The sequence below is a fragment of the Macaca mulatta genome, chromosome 17 (assembly GCF_049350105.2).
Source record: "Macaca mulatta isolate MMU2019108-1 chromosome 17, T2T-MMU8v2.0, whole genome shotgun sequence".
In the NCBI taxonomy this organism is placed as follows: Eukaryota; Metazoa; Chordata; class Mammalia; order Primates; family Cercopithecidae; genus Macaca; species Macaca mulatta.
The window spans coordinates 73449360-73471969 of record NC_133422.1 but is presented as its reverse complement, the minus strand read 5'-3'; the positions used below and the strand labels follow the sequence as shown (position 1 = coordinate 73471969).

General features: G+C 37.6%; 1 protein-coding gene across 1 annotated transcript in view; it reads left to right on the top strand.

The window, feature by feature from the left end:
- OBI1 (ORC ubiquitin ligase 1) overlaps nt 1-22610 on the top strand; it is a 42799-nt gene that overhangs the window by 5639 nt on the left and 14550 nt on the right. The window contains exons 2-5 of the mRNA XM_015121272.3: nt 7433-7568; nt 10247-10338; nt 12645-12893; nt 16537-16625. Coding sequence (XP_014976758.2) covers nt 7433-7568; nt 10247-10338; nt 12645-12893; nt 16537-16625 — 566 coding nt within the window. The remainder of the gene's footprint in view (nt 1-7432; nt 7569-10246; nt 10339-12644; nt 12894-16536; nt 16626-22610) is intronic.

Below are 22610 nucleotides of genomic sequence, written 5' to 3'. Positions count from 1 at the left end.
TAGGTAGAGGTAGATTTTGTCCCCCAGGGACATGGGGCAGTGTGTGGAGGCATCTCTCGTTGTTTTCAAGGAGCTGCTGCTCGCATCTGGTGGGTAGAGCCCAGGGATGCTGTTAGACAAACATCCTGTAATATGCAGGAAACCCCCTAAAACAAAAATTTCTTCAGTCCAAAATGTTAGTAATGACAAAGCTGAGAAACGCTGTTTGAAGCCAATGTATAACTCCTGGTAGGTGAGTCTAGGATGATATGGATATTAATGAACAACAGCCTTGGGCATGTCTCTGCCCAAGTATACTTGCTTTTTTTAAGAAAGGGGATTTGGTGGTAGATTGGAGTCTCTTAAGACTGGAACATCCTTAAAAGAAATGAAATATCAGAGTAGAGTAACAGATTATAAGGTTAATATATCTGCCCCAAGGACTGCCCCCTCAGGCCCATTCCAGTAAGAAGGGCCCATCCTTTACACCTGGGGGATATACCCTAGGGCAAGAGTCGCCAGTCTCAGTCCAGTACTGGTCAGTCAGTGGCCTATCAGGAACCAGGACTGCACAGCAGAAGGTGAGCAGGGATCGAGGTGGCATTACCACCTGAGCTCCGCCTCCTATCAGATCAGAGGCAACATTAGATTCTCATAGGAGCACGAACCCGAATGTAAACTGTGCATGCAAGGGATCTAGATTGTGTGCTCCTTATGAGATTCTAATGCCTGATGTTCTGAGGTGGAACCCTCCAGTCTGTGGAAAAATTGTCTTCCATGAAACCAGTCCCTAGTGCCAAAAAGGTTGGGGACCACTCCCTAGGATACCACTTTAATGTGCTTACTCCAGATGAGTTTGGAATTGTATGTTACTTACCATTGCCATTTTTTGGTCTTGTATTTTTATTTCATGAGTTCTGTTTTATTGCAACAGGTCTCATTGGAGAGTAAATCGGATAGAAAGTCTAATAATATGACAATGATGACTTTTTTTTTTTTTGTCTTGGAAAGATCTTATTAAAGAAAATCATGTGTGTGTTTTGTTCTGCCCAGAGCAGGATCTGGGTAGAAGAGGATGGGTGCTAGATTCTTTGTGTTTTGCTACCACAGATTACAGTCAAATATATAACAAGTAACTTGTTTTAGTAGTTATTTAGAAATTTCTATTCTCCTAAGATAAATTAATTGATTCCGTTGTCTAGAAATCTTCATCTGGTAAATACTCATTCCAGTATTCATTTCCAAAGAAATGAATTAGCTGTTTCAGAAATCCTCCAACATAAAGGTGGTGATAATACCAGGTATCCAACAGTGCAGAAAATTTTCCTGTGGGTGACATTGTTAATGGCTCTTAATAGACAGAGCCAAGCAGTCTGCCTGTGGTGGTGGTTCCGTATCATTTTGGCATATTAAATGTGGAGGTTAAACTTTTGCTTTTTCAGAGTTTGACAGTGACTGTTGACCTTTTGCTGCTTGAAACGTTTTTAGGATTATTATCTCAGCCTTTCATTATAGTACATCAAAATTCACTTTTATTAATCTTACAGTTATTGTCAAAGATGAGAAAGACACTCCCCCAGGTCAGTGAGCCTGAAATCTATTAAGGAAGACAAGATGTAAACAGTTTTTAAGTACAGCACAATGCAGAAAGAGGTGAACATTAAATAAATGAACAGAGTGCCCTATCAAAGACTTGGTTAATTCTGAAAAAGATTAGTGAAGTCTTGCAGAGGAGGTAGCATTTTATTTGCATCTTAAAAGGAGGGAAGGAATTTTTTTTTTTTTCTCTGTTACTGTCTAGGGAGGATGGAGAGACCAGGAGGATATATCAAGCTGAGAAATGGGAGCTCCATAAACAGGGAGCCCATAAACAGGGAGCCCTCAATGTTCATATTCTTATTGGTGAACATAAGTAGACCTGTGAAGTTGAAGTGTGCATTGTGTCAAATATTGAAATGGTATATCAAAGGAAATGGCTGTTTAAGAATTAGATTATGTTCTTTGAAGGCTATACCTTGAACTATGAGCAGGAAAAAAATCATTACTGTTTTGTAGGAGAGGAGTGAAAGCTGCTTATTCATATTTTAGGAAGGTAGCTCTGGCATCATTGTGAAAGGTGTGCTGAAATGAACATTTGTAAGCTTGGGAGGTGGTCATTGCAGTAGATCAAAGGTAAAAGAATGAGAACCTTAAATTCATTGGGGTGAAGATGCAAAGGAAAGGATAGATGAGAGGTGAAATAACATTTGGAGGTAAATTTGTCATGTTTTGACTATTCTGAGATGTACATTTTTTTTCAAATTATAACATCTCTGGAATCTGGTTGTATCTTAACAATTGTAATTGACAGTTTTTCATTCTTAGTGACACATAAAATATTGGTGAATCTTCATATCTGTGACTTCTTAGACTTAATGTATAATACCAGCATCTGGTGACAGTTTGGATGGTGAGGATAAGTAGAAAGAGTGATTCAGACATAGCTCTGTTGTAGCTCAAGTGGAGAAGTAGTGATCTCATTAACTTAGATGGGAGGGTGTGCAGGAAGAGGAGCAAGTGTGTGTGGAGGCCAAGTTTGATTTTGGACATGTTATGGTTGAGGCAACTGCAGTATCCTTATATGTAGTTGGCTCATAGGCACTTGGATATAGTAATATTATTACTTTTTTTTTTTTTTGAGGGATTGCTTTGTGGAAGTGTCCGTGCTGACATCCATTGTATTATCTTAAACCTGAATGAAACGGTTGCTAGGTTAAGCCACAGTTTTCAGAGGCAGAAACTGATGCCCACAGTAGCTAAAGGGCTTACCCAAGGTCAGATTGCTCAATAAATGGCAGTTGGCCCCAGGTTTGTCTGTCAGAGCCTAAGCTCTGCCACTTACTGAGGTCCAGTTACAGAGGGAGACTTGGGAGTTGTCAGCATAGGATAGATGTTAATGCCATGTGACACATGAGATTGAGAGTGAAAATAGAACATATCAGATAAGATGGCCCAGGACAAAACGTTAGCGAAAGCAGTTACACTACCTTTAGTATCTTGACTATAAGCATCACACTCTCCGATCCTGTTTCCATCATACTTACTCTCCACCATTACTTTAACCTTATCGAGACATTTTTGTTGACCCTATCACTTTTTCACTGTCATCATTACCACTTACGTGTTTCCCTTATTATTTGTGGTCATTTGTTACCATCAGTCCCTGTCTCTTCCTCCTTGGCAAAAACCCCAACTCTGGATAAACCAAACTACTCATCTACTTCCTGCCTGAATCTCCACAGCTAAATATTGATAAGAAAAATACACACCTACATTAATTAATCTTACCTTGCATTAGAAACCACAGACCTGGAAAAGGAACTCAACAATGTATACCAATCTACTACATATCCCTAGTAAATTTGCTTTCTCACTTTTCAAAATTACTGCTTTTTTCTCCTGTTTTCTCAATCTGTAACCCACCTCCCTTCTCGTTTTCACCTAATAACCTCACCCCATATTTAATGACAAAAGATAAACAGCTGAAATAGTTGGAACGTGAATTTCCTCATTATACCATCCACAGATCTTCCAACCCCTTTGTATTCGTTCACACACCTCTTACTTTCCCTTTTGTTGCAAAAGAAGACAAACCCTCACTCTTGTATAAGCCAAAATCTCCTTTTGTGCTTTGAATCCCTTTCCCCTCTTGACTTTTTAGGGACTTTGCTGCCTATTGCTGTAATACCCCCATCACTCTCCCTCCATCACTAATATCCTCTCTTTATCATTCCCATTGGCATTCCTAACTGTGGTCTTATTTTTATGCTCTCTCCTTTACAGCAAAACATGAAAGAATTGTCTGTATTTTCTGTCTTCACTTCTTCATCTTTCATTGTCTCTCAACCTCCAGTCAGGTTTCCATCCCCAACATTCACTGAAACAGTGCTTGTCGGTAGCTGATCACAGTGACTTCCAAGCTGTTAAATCCCATAGTCACATCTCAGTGCACATCAAACTCAATCTCTCATCAATATTTTACTTATCTGGCCGCTGCCTCTCTCTTGAAAAACTTCCTTGCCTGGACTTCTGTGATATCATATTCTCCTTTCCTACATCACAGGACCCCTCCTTGTCAGTTTCCTCTGCTGGTTGCTCTTCCTCTTCCTTTGCTTGCTGGAATGCCTTCTTTTCTCCAGCTATTTTGTTGGTTCATGGGATCTCCTCTAGTCCTATGGCTTTATATACCCATATCTTTTATGCCAGTGACTCAAAACCTGCTGTGCTGAACTTGTCCACCTAAAAATGGGCTTAGCATGAAATTTAGCATGGCTAAAACAGAATTCTTGATTTTTACCTTGTGTGAAATCTGCTTTTCTTATCTTTGCCACTTCAGTATATGATAACACCAACTATCGAGTTGCTCAAAACCACTTCATAGATTGGGGAGATAATATTTAACCTTTGTTGTGGGAGCAAATACATGAAAAATACTGATTGCCTTTTTTTTTTTTTTTTTTTTTTGAGACGGTGTTTTGCTCTTGTTGCCCAGGCTGGAGTGCAATGGCACGATCTCGACTCACTGCAACCTCTGCCTACTGGGTTCAAGTGATTCTCCTGCCTCAGCCTCCCAAGTAGCTGGAATTACAGGCACGCGCCACCACAACCCGCTAATTTTGTATTTCTAGTAGAGATGGGATTTCTCCATGTTGGCCAGTCTGGTCTCAAACTCCCGACCTAAGGTGATCCACCCACCTCGGCCTCCTAAAGTGCTGGGATTATAGGATTGAGCCACCGTGCCTGGCCTACTGATTGCTTTTAAATGTTTTTTTTTTTTTTTTTTAATGGAAAGGGAGGCAGAGCATCTTGAATCCTCTCATATAATGATATAATGTGCACACTTTTATGTCTTGAGCATTGGCTTTTATCCATTTTCAGATGAATTCATAACTTATAAAAAATAACTTACTACTATAAAAGTAGATACCAGTAGATAACTTCCCTTTTTACCTGAGCTTCCTAATTTGGGGCATATAGTACTTCTAGGAATATTGCAGGGATATGGTGTGTGTGTGTGTGTGTGTGTGTGTGTGTGTGTGTGTGTGTGTGTGTGTGTTTGGGGGAAGTTACAGAATAGATAAGGCAGTATCTTCTTGGTTTGGGATTTTTGTGTTGGCAGTATCTTCTTGGTTTGGGATTTTTGTCTTCTTAAAAGATTTCATGACATAAAGATGAAATTAAAACATACGTAAATATATTATGGTCTGGACTTGTAAATCACATGAATTTTTAAGAAAAAAAATAGAACCTGCAAATAAAGTTCAGGTTTCTCTGCCATTTGAGACTCTGACCAGGAATGCGATAAGCGTTCACTCCTGGCTGCTGGTAGGACCACTTTGAAAGAAGACTTTGAAACACTACGGTTCATGATTTTTTTTTTTTTTAATGAATCTTGTCAAACCAGTTGAAATGAATGATTAGAATTAAGTTTCTCCAAGAAGAAGTTTAGATCAATTCCAAATTATCTTTGTTTAGTTTTCTTGGGTTAGTGTTCATAATCAAGGGAGAACCAGAATGTTCAGAAAGCCGGACTGAGACCAGAGAACTCTTTGTAATGAGACTCAAATGATTACCTGCCCGTCATGAATAGCCGTGCATCTATTATTTCTTTGAGAGTGGGGGCGCCTTTCAAATTAATGAATACTCAGTAGCATCCTTTTAAGTCAGACAGAGAGCAGCACAAGCATTTTCTACAAGAAAAGTGGTTTGTGTTGGTTCTGCGTCTTCATTCTCCCTCTGCTTATTCTGCTTTCCCTTGACCTTCTAGTCTTCCAGTTCCTAGTGCAGAAAGGTTCTACACTGTAATTACTATTAGAATAGGGAAATATTGAAAATGGCTATGAAATGTTTTGAGTCCCACCGTGAAGATAACATGTAAATCAAGTGAAAGACTATATTTTTCTGTGCTGTTTTTGTTTGTATTGTTAAATTTGTGCTATTTGAAAAAATATTAAATCATTATTTCCTTCTGACAACTTTCTCAACTAGTTGAATGTTAATACTATCTTAATAGCAGTTAATCATTCAACAAACCCTTTGTTGAGTACCTGCCAAGTACCAAGCTATCTTCTAGGCACTAAAGGTTTAGTTATGAATGAGAGTAAAGAAGTTCTTGCTCTCATGGAGTTTCATTCTGATAAGGGAGATAGACAGTAAATATGTAAACACACATATAATATCAGGTAATATTAACGCTGTGGAGAAAACCAAAACAGCTTCTCTTTTCTTTTTTTCCTCCTGATAAAACAGCTACAAACAGTCGAAACACCCAGTTAACCCTGAGTAAGCTACCTAATTTCTTCATGCCTTTGTTTTCTTATTTGTAAAGCATATTTACGCTGTTTACCTCACCAAGTTGTGGTATTTTTAAAAAGAGAGATGGAAAAGGGTTGGGGCGGTGAAAGATGCATGTGAAAGCCCTTTGTAAAATATGACTATAGGCCAGGTTTGGTGGCTTACGCCTGTAATCCCAGCACTTTGGGAGTCCAAGGCAGGCGGATCACCTGAGGTCAAGAGTTTGAGATCAACCTGACCAATATGGTGAAACGCCATCTCTACTAAAAATACAAAAGTGAGCTGGCGTGGTGGCGGGCGCCTGTAGTCCCAGCTACTCGGGAGGCTGAGACAGGAGAATTGCTTGACCCAGGAGGCAGAGGTTGCAGTGAGCCTAGATGGTGCCACTGTACTCCAGCCTGGGTGAAAGAGCGAGACTCCAACTCAAAAAAATAAAAAATAAAAGAAAAGGAGGGGGTGCTGTAAATGTAAGATATTATTATTTGTGCTTGTTTAAATGGAGTCTGGAGTCAAAGATTTGTGTATTTGGTGTATCTCAGTAATTTTGTCTGCATTGTTTGCTGTTTAGATTATAAACTACTGGAGAGTGGAACTCATGCCTTTTGGATTGTTTTAGCTTTCATTACTGTTTGGTTTTGGGGAATTTCTAGTAAAATATCAGTACTTAATAGTTGCTGTTACTCTATAACACAGTGGAATGATTTGAGAAAAGGATTCAGGCATCAGATGGATGATTGTGCTAAATGATATTTTCAAAAATCTAATCCTGCTGTTCCATAATGTTAAAATAGAAGAGTTTGAGCAAAATTGTCCCAGCCTTAGTGGAACAAAAAGCATTTTCTTTTTGGCATGAATTCTGTGGTTTAGGTACAAAATAAAGCATTTTATGTCAAAAACTTCAGTCTCCATGATCCGGTATCTCAGCTAGTATCTCTGTTAAATGTGTGTAAAAAGAAAAGTGGCCAACAGAGGCAGTGTTTTTAAAAGCCCTAGATATGTCCCTTCTTAAACACCTACTCTGCTATAATCTAGAGAAGCAGTTTGCTCTAAACAAAACCATTTGGTCTTCTAATTATGACTGTTGTCCTGTACTAAAAGTGATGTGTTTTTTTTTTCAAAGGTACGTCAGCCTGTCATATGTATCAACAACCATGTATTTTGTTCAATTTGTATTGATTTGTGGTTGAAGAATAATAGCCAGTGTCCAGCTTGCAGAGTCCCCATCACTCCTGAAAATCCTTGCAAAGAAATTATAGGTAAGGGCCTGTTTTATATACACATAGGAATAGGTTTGAAACAATCTCCAAATAATATATATTTTGGGAAGATTGAAATAGACTATTTTCAATGATGCTATTTGGCCAACATAATACTGAGTGGATGAGTAATTTGTGTAATGTGTATGTGGAGCAACTGGAGCACAAGGCACTGAGAGGTGCTAAGAGGAATAACCCTGAGAGCCTCACGGAACTTACATTTTCATAGCAACTGAACCAAAAGAAAAGCAGCGAGTGCTAAGGGCCTCCCAAAAAAGCCCAGAGAGTTCAGGCAAGAAACTTCAGCTAAGAACATTGAGAAGGGCTTCATAAGGTAGGTGGCCTTTAAGCTGGACATTTAAATTTAAGGATGGATAACATTTCAACTGGTGAAAATTAAGGAAGGCATTTCCTGCAGGAAGAATAACATGTACTAAAGTTTAGATACAGGAAAACACAGAGCATGTTTTTAGAAATGATCAGTAGTCTACTTTGGGTTCGACTACTGAAATAAGACAAAAGGTAAATTGAGACTTTAGTGCAGAGAACCTTGAATGACAGCTAAATCAGGGACTTGCTGTAGGACTGAGAAGAAGGGTGAATCGGGCATGATGGTTTTGAGCATGATGGTATGATCCAAAATGTGCTTTACGAATATTACTCGTGTGGTAATACATAGGTTGGACTATAGGAGTAGACAGGATGTGAGTAGGTCTGGTAGGAGGCTTTTACCTAGGTGATAGAATATGTAAGTGGATTAAGGGTAAAAAATAAATTCTGTGTCACACTAATATCGGTGGGGCATTGGGGGAGTAAAACTTGAACTAGAGGATCCTTGAAAAAGAAAACTTCTAAAGAGCCTTTTCAGAGTTTGGTTTTTATTCTACTCATATAAGTTACTTATTTTAGGTTGTAAAAATTAAAATGATTTCTACTTGTTTTTGCTTTAGGAAAAATTGAAAGTGAATCTATAATTAGCCAAGTAGAAAACATTTTTCAGAAAACCTAAGAAGTCATTGTTAATAGTCCCAAGTTAGGGAAAATGGACTTAAATTAAGATTATTTATTTATTTTTTTTTTGAGACTGAGTTTCGCTCTTGTTGCCCAGGCTGGAGTGCAATGGCGCGATCTCGGCTCACCACAAACTGCCTCTTGGGTTCAAGTGATTCTCCTCCCTCAGCCTCCCGAGTAGCTGGGATTATAGGCATGCACCACCACGCCCGGCTAATTTTGTATTTTTAGTAGAGATGGGATTTCTCCATGTTGGTCAGGCTGGTCTTAAACTCCCGACCTCAGGTGATCTGCCCGCCTTGGCCTTCCAAAGTGCTGGGAATTACAGGCGTGAGCCCCTGTGCCCGGCCAAGATTTTTACAAAGCAAATAGAAAGGAATATATTTGCTGCAGAGCAAAAGAACTAGTAGTACTTAGGAAATTAAGAGATATGAAGGAGCAATCAGAGTTGGCTCTTGGTACCTGGGTGGAGTCTGGTAGAGGACTAGTTCTCTGCTGTGTTGCATGCTACGGGGTTAACCTCTGTTTTTTTGTGTTTTTTTGCTTTTTTTTTTTTTTACCTGCTGAATTTCACCAAGGAGTCAAGTCTTTTCTTGCAGAATATGAACTTTGATGATCTGAATATTTTTCCCCAGCTTTTCTTCTCATCCCATATCCTACCTTTATTCATTCATACCTAAGTGATATTTCATAAATGCTCTCAAGGAAAATAGTTCATCTGTTTTTGCATTTGGATAGAACATCCTGAAAAAGAACATCTGTAAAATGCCTTTGCTATTATTATAATGCTAAGAAGTACAAAGAAGGTAACCAGAGCATCAGTGAAGAGCTCTCAGGAAGATTCATTGTGAGTGCATTTGTAACAAGTCATGACATATAGTTAATGCCATGACTTACAGTCCATTGTAACTAGGCTGATAGAATCCGTGAAAAGACACATTAATCTACATACATAGGTATATAGCAGTAATTTTTTTTTTTTTTTTGGAAACGGAGTCTTGCTTTGTCACCCAGGCTGGAGTGCAGTGGTGCAATCTGGGCTCACTACAAGCTCTACCTCCCAGGTTCATGCCATTCTCCTGCCTCAGCCTCCTGAGTAGCTGGGACTACAGGCGCCCGCCACCACACCCAGCTAATTTGTGTGTGTGTGTGTATTTTTAGTGGAGATGGGGTTTCACTGTAGCCAGGATGGTGTCGATCTCCTGGCCTCATGATCTGCCTATCTCGGCCTCCCAAAGTGCTGAGATTACAGGTGTGAGCCTCCGCACCTGGCCAGTAATACATTTTTATATAATCTGTTGGTTAAATGTAAATATAATAATTGGTTTTATTATTTAAATATAGTCTAGTTTTCAGAATTTGAAGTAGTCCAAATATGATAATATATAGCCCTTTCCTCTACTGAGTTTGCTGGGATAAGATATATAAATATGTAAACACAGTATGAATGTATTACTGAAGATATTTCTTATGGTGTTATTTGATGTATTTTTTTTTCCTCAGGATTAGGATAGAGAAAAAGCCTAGATGTTAGCCCCAAGTGTGTATGTAAGGGGAAGGGTAGATATGAAGCTAGGAAGCTATATAAAACAATATGAAAAAGGATCATTTTCATTCTTCCCGAATCAGAACGAAAAATTAGGAATTTTTTTTTTTTTTCCCTATAGGAGGAACAAGTGAAAGTGAACCTACGCTAAGCCACACAGTCAGGAAGCATCTTCGGAAAACTAGACTTGAATTATTACACAAAGAGTATGAGGTAAACAATAATTAAAGTTTAAAATTATATTAGCAGTGAATTCAAGGTAAAAACTGACCTACCTCAGACCCCAGACTTCTTAGAGTAAATATCCAATGAAACTTAGTTTTAAAAGCTTATAAAAAATTATTTGATAAATTTTTTCTTTTTTCCTTTTGAAAAATAGAGGAAAGAGATTTTTTGTTTTATTTTTTTTTTTCTTTAAGTACCAAGGAAGGGGGGAATGGGATTCCAGAAAAAAGGAACAGATGGAAGCATTTCTTTCTTTTTTTTTTTTTTTAAGTTAAAATTTGTACATCTGCAGACATGTCGTTTTTATTTGCTTCCTGAAGAAGTTGGGAGAAAAGGGAAATCTCCTTATGAAAGCCAGTCCAACCTCTACAGTCATCAGTTGCTTCTGCCTATGAAATTACTGATGATTATAAGCCTGATCAATGCTAGTAAAGTAAATACTATACCTTATGTCGACTGCCAGCACAGAGATTTTAGTGTGAAATGTGCTATTTCCTAATTATTGTCTAAAGGTGAATGAACAGGATGATTGAACATGGTGATGCTATTTTTACAAATAAATTCATGCAAATAGAATACACACACTTTTGAATAGCACACATTAAGCCCAGTGTTGACTACAGAAGGAGATATTATTGATCCCCTCTTTTGACTCAAAATGTCTTTCAGTTTAACTGTATACATGGAAGCTACCTCAACTGCCTCAAAAATTTTTGGAATGCAGTGGGGCATAAATACATTATTAAATAAATGTTTATTCATATATGTGTTCCCCACATATATGAATTTGCTTGTTTTATAAAAATGCTATTTAAGTTGAAATGTATTGCAATTTAAAATAGTAAGTAGTACTATCTGTGTGACATTTAATGCTAAAATGTATTTTTATATAATGAATATCATACTCAGATAGTAAACAAATAAATCCTTTGGAAGATCACTTGAGCTACTTGGGAGTTTATTTTCTAACAGAATTTTTAAAAACCTCAATTTAAGGTTACATATTTATTATAGATGAATAAATGGCATCATAGTAAGAAATTCTAACCCAAATGTTTAGTGACTGGTTTTAAGATAATAAACAGTTCCAGAGTGGGAAAGCTAATACTTGCAATAGTAACAGTAGTAATTGAAGAACCAGAATCCAGAAAAGTTAAAAATTATTCTGATATTATTCTGAAATGAAAAGTAGAAGGAAATGATAGATGGTTTCACTCATACTTCAAATATAGAAGTGAAAATATCAAACAAAACCCTAACGATCATCTTTTTCTTTTTTGAGACAGTCTCACTCTGTCACCCAGGCTGGCGTGCAAATGGCATGATCTCAGCTCACTGCAACCTCTGCCTCCTGGGTTCAAGCAGTTCTCCTGCCTCAGCCTCTCAAGTAGCTGGGACTACAGGCGCCTACCACCACACTCAGCTAATTTTTTGTATTTTTAGTAGAGGTGAGGTTTCACCATGTTGACCAGGCTGGTCCTGAACTCCTGACCTCAGCTGGCACACCCTCCTCGGCCTCCCAAAGTGCTGGAATTACAGGCATGATCATCTTGATAACTCTGTACAGTCAGCCCACCATATCCAAGGGTTCATCATCTGTGGATTCAAACAACCAAGATTGAAAATTTTTAAAAAAATACTATAAATAATGCAGTTTAACAACTATTTGTATGACATTTACATTGTATTAGTTATTATAAATAGAGCCAATTTAAAATGTATGGAAGGATGTACATAGGTTATATGCAAATATATCACTAGCCATTTTCCGTCAGGAACTTGAGCATCCATGGATTTTGGTATCCCTAAGGGTCCTCGAACCAATCCCCTGTAGATGTGGGGATTAGGTGGGGACAAACTGTACCTTTTTTTTTTTTAACCCAGCCCCCTCTCAATGTACTTTTAAATTCCCCCAGTAAAGAAGTTTAATGTTTTTTATTGTTTTTTGTTTTTTTCTGAAATGGAATCTACTTGCCTGTTGGAATTCATGTGACTTTTCTTATTTTCTGGATGATACCTTAAATAGAATCAAAGGTTTGGCATTTTTAAAAATCACAACTAACATTGAATTAAAATGAAGGCAGTATAAATCCCAATTTTTATCAGTCAGGCCACATTTTGAGAATTTAAACTGTATGTGACTTTCTCCCTACAAAACTCTTTTGATGTGTAAAGAATCTATGTGTCTACAGAATTTTAAGTACAAAATTCAAACCATGTTGGCTTCAGTTTAGCATATGTATGTATGTGTTTAGTGTCTATGCCTGCCTCATGACTATGCAATGCTTTTTCAGGACGAAATAGATTGTTTACAGAAAGAAGTAGAAGAGCTTAAGAGTAAAAATCTCAGCTTGGAGTCACAGATCAAAACTATTCTGGATCCTTTAACCTTGGTGCAGGGCAACCAAAATGAAGACAAACATCTAGTCACAGATAATCCAACTAAAATTAACCCAGAAACTGTAGCAGAGTGGAAGAAAAAACTCAGAACAGCTAATGAAATCTATGAAAAAGTGAAAGATGATGTGGATAAGCTAAAGGAGGTAAGTTGTGGTTTTTAAAAATCTATTATGGTTGTTTTTAAAATAAGTACCTTCAAAAGCATAAATAGCCGTATTATCTTGACTCATCATCAGATGATGTGTGAGGAAAGGACAGAATCTCTGGATTAGCATTTATATGCAATAGGAATACTTTTTCTCATTTAAATATCATTAACTGCCAAGAAATACCAGGTGGTTCCATTTGTGACTATAATTAGAGACTGTAGTGCTTCTTTATAAGGTTGCATCTTCTTCTAGAAGAGTAATGCCAATTTAAAGGATGTGTTTCTGTTTCGTCCTCTTTGTGGTTTGCTATAGTTTTTTTAAGCTTGTATCAGCGACTTCCCTTGTGTACCTAAAACACGTACTCATTTTTGCACCTATGAAAGGAAAAGTTTTGACTTTATCTTTTCTATTGCTATCACTCTCTTATTTTTAATATTGTAGATAGATAAATAAAGGCTTAGTGACTAATTCCAGGACAGCAATAAGCAGCTGCTTTAGAATACTCCGTGCAAAAGAATATTGTGGTTTATGAAACTGGTTCATTTTTTTCAATTATTCTTTGAACAAGGTACAGCATGGTGAGAAAGGCAAACCTCTAGGATTTTTCAGCCTAGAAAGGGAGATAAGATCCATGCCATCAGCACTAGATGTTACAGTCAACTCCTACAACGCTGTCTTGACCCAAGTGACCAGCCTTTAGCTTGAGTTCAAGTTTATCCACAGTGGAATTCTCTTGTACCCTATGGAGTTGGCTTTGTAGTACTCAGTTCTGCAGTCACATACTCAACTATTTGCATTTCCTTAAAATACTGTTCCTGTGTGAAATTTCTAAGTCTTATCTCCCAAAATTATTAATGAGATCCATATGGTATTTTAAAGAAGTTCTCCTGTATATTGGCTCTGAGGTCCTCAGGTTAAGTAGCAGAGAAATATCTGCAACTTAGATGTTAGATGTGAGCTATCTTCCACATATAAAATAAATGTTGTTTGGGTTCAGAAAAGGCCAGGGTGAGGAGAAAAGAGAACCTGGTGCTTTTAGAGAAAATAGAAACTACAGACATAATTGTACTGAGTGTATTATAAGTGTGTAGGAAGGGGAAGTGTGTAGTTTCTTTGGGTATTGATGGCCAGCGTTAGTACGTTGATTTGTTAGAAAACAAGAGGATGCCAAAAGGAATGCCTACTGGGAAATTACAGTATTTGTCAATTTGCCTTGTTCCCTTTAATTTCCCTGGTTCTTCTTGAGCCGTTGGTAAGCATATATGGTCTCCTTTGTAGTTATTAAACTTGTTTAAAGTTTTGGCAGTAAATACTTCTTAGAACATGAGGCTTATAAGGGTGACATGAGGGATGGATGTTAAAGAAGAATACATAAAGCACAGTTAATTTTCCTTTCCTCTTATAATGGTCACATGTTAAATTCAAGACTCAAAGCTACCCTGAGACTTCAGAATTATTTGGGATATTGAATAAGTCCATTTTCGATGCCTAGTGATGCTAGTAGGTAATAGGCTATAAACGGGGACATAACTAAATAAAGAAACATGGATTGCAGAGACAAAAACTAAAGTGTGGAGTGCAAAATAATAACATACTATAAATCAAATACAGGAATACAAAAGATTCAGAATAAAGGACTACTTAGCATGAATGACGTGGACTTTTTTTCTGATATTACCTGGACTGGATGAGTTTTGAACCATCACGAGTCCAGTGTCATTACCCAATCAGTGTTGAGAATGCAGAAGAGTTAGCTGAAATATTCATTATTCTTTTAGGTGCAACAGGTAGGCAGAACTCTGCCCTTCATAACTTTTACTCACCTAACCCTCTTGAACTTGAAAATATCTCTGATAGTTGAGGAACTAGCAAGCCTATAATGAGAAGTATTAGAGAGTCAAAGGACTATTGAGAGACTTCGAAATACAGCTATACAGTAGTGGTAGGGGGCAGGGAAGGGGAAAGGAGATCAAATGAGTTTCTAATTTAAGTTTGTCATCATCATCAAAAAGCATTCACTAAGTGCCTGCCCTTATGGTGCTATGCTTGAGAGCTTAATTCATTGTCTGCATATATGAGGAAGTAAATGGCTTTCCTTATATCTTCAGAGAAGCAGTAATGGTGTTTATCAATCACTTAAAGAATTAACTCTCCACAGTCCTGGTTGGTGTGCATCCATAAAGATAAACAGATGCCTAGAGCCCAGAGGGAACCTGGATGGGTCTAAGTAAGGGAGTTAGACTTTATGCCCCCAATAATGTTCTCTACCTTATTTCTCCTGTGATCCTTGCGATGCAGCGTATGTGGGTAGATAAGTAATACAGTCGGAAGTTCTGGAAATTCATAAAAGTAATGGCCAAATTTTTGAAATACGTTTTTAAGGCTTCTTGGTTTAAACCTTTTTTGGTGACAGTTATTCTTGTGACCCATTCACTTTGAATATAAATGTTCTAGTCAAACAATTTCCCTTGCCCAGGTTAGTGAAGTTGGTTTCTAGTCTAGGGAGTGTTATTTTTATTTGTAATACATAAAAGCAGTGAGTAGGGAATTTAAAGGAAGTAGCTTCTAAGAAGACTCTAAAATTTAAGCACACTAGTTTTCAGTGTGTCCAGAATCAGTGTTGAGCCTCTAGATTTTCTAGCAATTGGTGTCCTGTTAGGTAATTTTTAGGTGTTACACAATTCAAGAAAGAAAATCATACTTGGAAGGTTTTTGTTTAATCAAAGAACAATTCATGGAATTTATTAGAAAAGATTGATCCAGGCCAGGGAAGTGGCTCATACTTGTATTCCTAACACTTTGTGAGTCCAGGGCAGGTGGATCACTTGAGGCCAGGAGTTCAAGACCAGCCTGGCTACTAGGGCGAAACCCCGTCTCTACTTAAAATACAAAAATTAGCTGTGGCACACACCTGTAGTCCCAGCTCCTCGGGAGGCTGAGACAGGAGAATCATCTGAACCCTGGAGGTTGCAGTGTGCCAAGATCACATGACTACACTCCCGCCTGGGCAACTGAGCAATACTCTGTTTCAGAAAATATATATGGATGGATGGATGGATGGATGGATGGATGGATGGATGGATGGATAGATAGATCCAATTTTGAGGGCCCTAGAAGTTGTGAGCCAGAACATTGGAAAGGCCTTTTTGAAGGAAAAAAATCAAGTGGTTAAATGATATTAGATTTGTTATCACTAGAAAAAAACATTTTTAAACAGCACCCCAGAAATGAATTTCATAGCTCATGAATTAACTCTTCAGCATTAGTTTGCCGATACTGCATGTGGTATAATGTTACCTTGCCTAGAGTATTCAGTTATGTGAAAAAGAAAAAAAATCCCACATATGTTTGCCATTAGTATGGTCCCTTAATGACTGTAAGCTAACTAGCATAGCTTCGTTTATTTCCCTGGATAGGAGATTTGCAAAGTGCTTAGGGAATATGGATTTAAAATGCTTAGTAGTATTCACAGTTTCAGAAGTCATTGCCAGTAGTGATTTTAAGTTTCTGAAGGCCATGTTCTACTATTCAGTTTTCTGATAATATTATCACTCTAGAAAATACAGATGGCTCATGTTGTAATTTTTACAAGGCACTTTTGTTTTAGCTTTTGCTTAGTTTCAATTTGTTCTTTTAGGCAAATAAAAAATTGAAATTGGAAAATGGTGGCCTGGTGAGGGAGAATTTACGACTGAAGGCTGAAGTTGATAACAGATCACCTCAAAAGTATGTATTTTGCTCACAGAGCAATGTTTCAGTTTATGTCAATATTTCAGACTAGGCTGCTGTGAGGGTTTGTTTTTTGCTTGATTCTTCATTTAATCATATAGATTTAGGTAGAATGGCTTGCCTCTAAAAGTCAAGTTTATACTCCATGTTGTTGGTAAAATTTTAGGCTCGGTTAAGGCTAATTTTAAAGAAAGAATTTTACGCCTATCCTTTTTTCTTATCTGATGAATAATGTGACCTAGCACAAGTGAGCATTGACTTAGTTTTACATATAACTGTTTAATAGTACTAACATAGTAGTGAGATTAAGGTAATGCCCTTTAGTTGTTTTCTTAGATAGTCTTAGTAGTAGTTAATGTTCATATAGTTCTTTCTCTTTGCAAGATACAACAACCTGTAATGAAGAACTATTAGTATTCTCTGTTTTCAGATGAGAAAATGGAGGCATAAAGAGATTAAATTAATTTACCTAAATCTGCACAAGTGGAAGTGTTAGAAATAGCATTTGACTGGCTGGGCACGGTGGCTGATGCTTGTAATCCCAGCACTTTGGGAGGCAGAGTTGGGTGCATTGCCTGAGCTCAGGAGTTCGAGACCAGCCTGGGCAACATGGTGGAACCCCATCTCTACAAAAAATACAAAAAAATTACCTGTGTGTGGTGGTGGGTGCCTGTAATCCCAGCTACTCGGGTGGCTGAGGCAGGAGAATCACTTTAGCCCGGAAGGCAGAGGTTGCATTGAACTGAGATCACTCCACTGCACTCCAGCAAGACTCTGTCTCAAAAAAGCAAAAAGAAGTAGCATTTGACCTTAGATAGCCCAACCCCAGAGTCTGTGCTCTTAACCATTACACTAAAAAGCCTATCTGAAATAGAATTTAGGACATTGTTCATTGAATTTTTTACTGATTTAAAACTATACAATTAAGTGAATTTATTCTTCCCTTATGGAATAGTTTCTATTCCATTCCAGAAGATAAGAATTTGCAAGCATTGGACTGCTTAACAATTTGTTCAATATTTTAAGAAAGAGTTGGGATTTAAGGGTTGCAAATGGAGAAAAGATCGCAGGCAGCACTTAAGGTTCTTCTTTTTCTAGGAAAAAAAAATGACAGATGAGAAGACAATATGGCCCCCAATGTCCAGCAACCTCTCTGAGGGATGGCATATGAGAACTCCACACTTTCTTCCCATCCAACCACTGGACTTCATTTCTTTCTAATGGAAAAAGACAGTGCAGGAATAAGCAAACAATAGAAATTTATCCTACCAGAAATAGCTCTCTGCTTGTCATTTGAAAAGCAGGAAATGTTGCCCTTGGTAAAACCAGATGTGGTATCAGGAAATGGCGGACGCTAACCATAATTACTGGAGGCAGAGATAACTAACCAATGAGAAAGAAGCATGGCTTTTACGTTTAAATAGTTTCTTCCCCTGTGTTCTCCAACCCCGTTTTTCTTTCACTTCAGATAATGTCCTACTTTGACAAATTAGTGAAATAACCTTAGGAAGCGTTACTGTTATGTAGTGGTTTGAATCTCTACGCCTATCATTTATTGGCAGCTTGCCTTGCTGGTCATAGTAATGCTTGTCCATTAGCCATTTCCCACAGCATGCTGAATGGAACGAAAGCTATTTTGTTTGTAGCTCTTATTTCTTGAAAACTTGCCCACCAGCTTTCGCATTTAATGCCAGCCACAAGGATGTGTGTTTTAAAATATCCATGGGTCAAACTGGATAAAGAACTGAAGAATCTCACCTGAGGAAACATGGCCTCTTTCAACTCTCAAAAAAGGAACTGCACATCTGAATCCAATATAACTTTAGGATTTTTCCATCTTTAACTTCCATTGCTTCCCTTTAGGGGAAGGGAACAGTTCACTTAAAAAGTGATTTGAGCTGAAAACCGTATTCCAGATCAATTTGCAATGCATTGAGGTATTAAATGCATTGCGTTTGATTTATAGCCTTGTTTACTCTGCATCACCAAACCCTAGTGGGATTCAGAGAAAAGCTGACCACAGCTGAAAATACCCACATCTGGTTCACCTGAGGAGAGCTCCTATTTGTATGGAAAAGAATAAGACATTTCAAGAGTTCACAAATAAATGCGAGTGAATAAAAATCACCCATTCCATTTTATTCCCTTGGTTTAGGAAGTGCCTTGACTAATTATTTTTCTCTTTTCTACTTGGTTAAGTGTCAGGGTATACTTTTTTATACACTTGGCCTTAGTCTCCAATGTATCCTACAAGTTGAGCAGAAATATTCTACAAATCATACAGAAGAGAGAGCTTTAAAGTTTACACACTAGAGAGGGAAAAAATATTAGGAAGGTGTATTAGCTCAGATTGTCATAACAAAATGCTATAGGCGAGTGGCTTAAACAACAGATTTATTTTCCCATAGTTTTGGAGGCCAGAAGTTCCACATCAGAATTTGGCAGAGTCAGGTTGCGATATGGGTTTTCTTCCTGGCTTGCAGATGGTGGCCTTCTTGTTATGTCTTTATATGGTTGGGGGAGAGAGAGAAATCTGGTCTCTTTTCCTCTTAAAAGAACACCTAGTGACCTCGTTTAGCCTTAATTGCTTCCTAAAGATCTTATCTCCAAATACAGACACATTAGGGGTCAGGGCTTCAACATACGAATTTGGAGGGGAGGGTGAGGACATGACTCAGTCCATCGCAGAATGAATTTCTTTCTAAGATGCTCCAACAGATATCACGCGATTTCCCAAAAGCTTGACTAAAATCTGGTATGAACAAAGGAGATTCAAATAATATTTACCCTGGTCTAAAGAACATGGTATTGTATAAAAGCTAATATATTTTACATACAGTCTTTTAAAAACAATGCTATAATCTTTTAAAATGAAAGTGTTGGCTGGACATTTTTCCTTCCTCGATTTTAACTTAAAATCCCTCTTGAGCAATGTGGCAGATAGCCTACTAAGCATATTCTTCTAGGTTTCAATAATATTCATCCTGTTCCTTGCCAAAAATTCGTTGTCCTAATATCCAAACTCATGGTCCAGAAAATGCAGTCTTTTCCTTTGGCTTTATCTATTTAGCCACTTTCTGAATTCTTATTATGCTTCTAAATGTATTTATTTCACCTGGAGGAAGCCACCTGTTTGGCCCTTCGGTTTCCCCTAACTTGGACTTCTAAGAGATTCGGATTTGATTTTCAGAGCTCAAGGGATGGTGATATGACCTTTAAGTTTATAAGAGTAATATATGAAAAAGACTTACTCCACTTGCTAACCCAGAAATAATGAATTTTTTCTTACTTAACATTGTGCTAGATGCTTTGAACAAGCTAAATACTCTCTCTGACCCCTAAAGAAGGTTGTGTTCCCTTGCTGTGATTTCTTATTACCTGTCCTTTCCCTTAGCACATGTCACAACTGCTAATAATAAACACTTTGTGTAATTGTTTTATTACTTTGTTCTGTTTGAGCCAGGGCTATAATATGTAGTCACTATTGCAGCCACTGCATTTTATAGGATTCTGGCTTCCGTGCTGCTCCTACTACATATCTTTTGAGTAATTGAATTAAAAAACATAACTCCTATGACTGAGGAAACATAGAGACAAATCGAGAATGTGGGATACTCAATAGGAAGAATGACTAGGTTTCTTCTAAGTCATTGAGGGAGAGTGCTGCTTTACAATAAAAGAGAACTACGAAACTTAACCAAATGCACTGTGGACTTGTTGGGATACTGATTAGTAACAAACTGATTGTTGAAAGACATTTTAGAGGCAGCTGGGTAAATTTGAATATGAAGCAAGAATTAAATGAAATGATACCAAGGAATCACTGTTAATTTTGTTTAAGTATCATGGTTACTTAAGAAAACACCATTTATATTAGTCCTTTTGAGCTGCTATAACAAAATACCATAAACTGATTGGCTTATAAGCAACAGAAATTTATTTCTCACAGTTCTGGAGACTTAGTCTAAGATCAAGCTGCCAGCTGGTCTGGTGAGGCCCGCTTCCTGCTTCATAGACAGCTGTGTCCTTTTGCTGTATCCTCGCATGGCAGAAAGAACAAAGGAGCTTTCTGGGACATCTTTTTAAGGGTATTAATCCCACTTATGAGGGCTTGAACCTTTTGACCTATAGGCCCCAGAACCTTACCTTTAAATATTATACCACTACCTCCTGATGGCCCTGCCTCCAAATACCATCACATTAGGGATTAGGTTTCAACATAAGAATTTATGGGGGACACAAACATTTAGTCCATGGCACCATATTTTCTTTTAGAAATGCATCCTAAAACATGGACTATAAAATACTTTAGCAAAAGACAAAGGATATACATACAAAGGAAATAAGACAAAAATCTTGATAACTGTTGAATATGCATTATGAGTAAATGGGAGTTTATTATGTTCTCCCTACTTCTGTGAATGGTTAAAATTGTTTATATTAAGGGAAAAAATCCAGCAAAACATGGTCCCTGCTTCCAGAAAAGTCATAGTTAATGAAGGCATGACATGAAAATAAATGAAACGAATGCTAAACAGATATTAAGCCAAATAATAGAGACAGCAGTATGGGTTCAGAGAATGGCAGTTAGGTTGCAGGGATAAGGAAGGTCTTTATCAAAAAGGATTTAAGCCCAGCTTTGAAGAATGCAGATTTCATCCTTCAAAGGCATTTGAGTGAGAAAAAACAGCATGTGCTGTTAGGAATACTAAGCGGTCCCTTCAGCCCCAGTCCTTTTTCTCCAGTACTAGTAGCCACATATTGTGGTACTACTCAGTTAAGCACAGTAACTTTCTTCTCACATTTATCAGAGCAAAAGTCCATGTAATTTTTACATCTCTCTATTGTGACCACCATCACTCTACTTTTATAGCTTGGTAGCATGACTCCACTATGTCCACCATTTTCTACTCTAAGCAGAAGGGCCTGTTCTCAGTCTGAATATGTAGTGGGGAATGTGAAGCGTGTCATACCTCCACATGGTAAGAAACATCAAGAAAGGGAAGAAGCTGAAGGGAACAGTTAAGTACTGGATTTCTTGTATTCCTAAATTCCCTTGACTTTAATTACTGCTCCTAAACTGTGCCAAGCAATGTGGATATACTTATCATTGGTAGAGTTAGATGTTCCTTAGTGATTTTTTAATTTGAAGAGATGTGAAGAATTGACTTGTAAAGCATCTGAAAGTTCCATGCCCTCTCTCCATATCGCTGTTCAGTTGTGCCACTTTTTTTTTTTTTCCCTAGCCACTTGAGGCAGGGATCATGCTATGTCACCAACTGTTATGAAGATTTAGTAGAGCAGCTATTTTTGTCCTCAGCTACTAACTCACCTTAATAGTATGGGATATTAGCTGATTTGTATCAAACTTGGTTATAATTGAATTAATGGTTTTTCTTTCTATAAATATGTATGCAGGAATGTTATGTTTTCTGTCATTATGTCTTTAGTGAGATCTATGGGTTTGATAAGTATCTCCCTGAGTGCATTTCATTTTACGGCACAGCAACCCCAAGGCTTGTCCTTATGGACAAGTCTTCACCCATGCCTCAGCTCCCTTTGGGAGAGGATAAAGGCTCTAAATACTCCGGGCAATAAGTAATATTTCCTGTTATTAATATATGAAAAGAAGTGTTCTGAAGAGGAAGGAATAGACTTCATTGATTGTGACCTGGGCTTGCTTCCTTTTTTGCTCTATTTTTATTTCTTGAGCCATCAGAAATGAAATTTAAAATCAGTTATCTTAGGGCTTTAATAATTGTCTGCCTATATGTCAGAGATTACAAAACAAAATCAAAATCTTTGACCTCACATTCTCTCTTGAACTACAGGTTCATGTTTTCATCTATCTTTTTTGTGCCTTTACCAGAGATTGTATACCTCAAATTTACCACAGAGTATGGTGGTTAAGAACTTAACTCTAGAATCAGACTTCCTGGATTCAACTTTCCCTTCTTCCATTTTGTCCCTCCTTTCCCTACC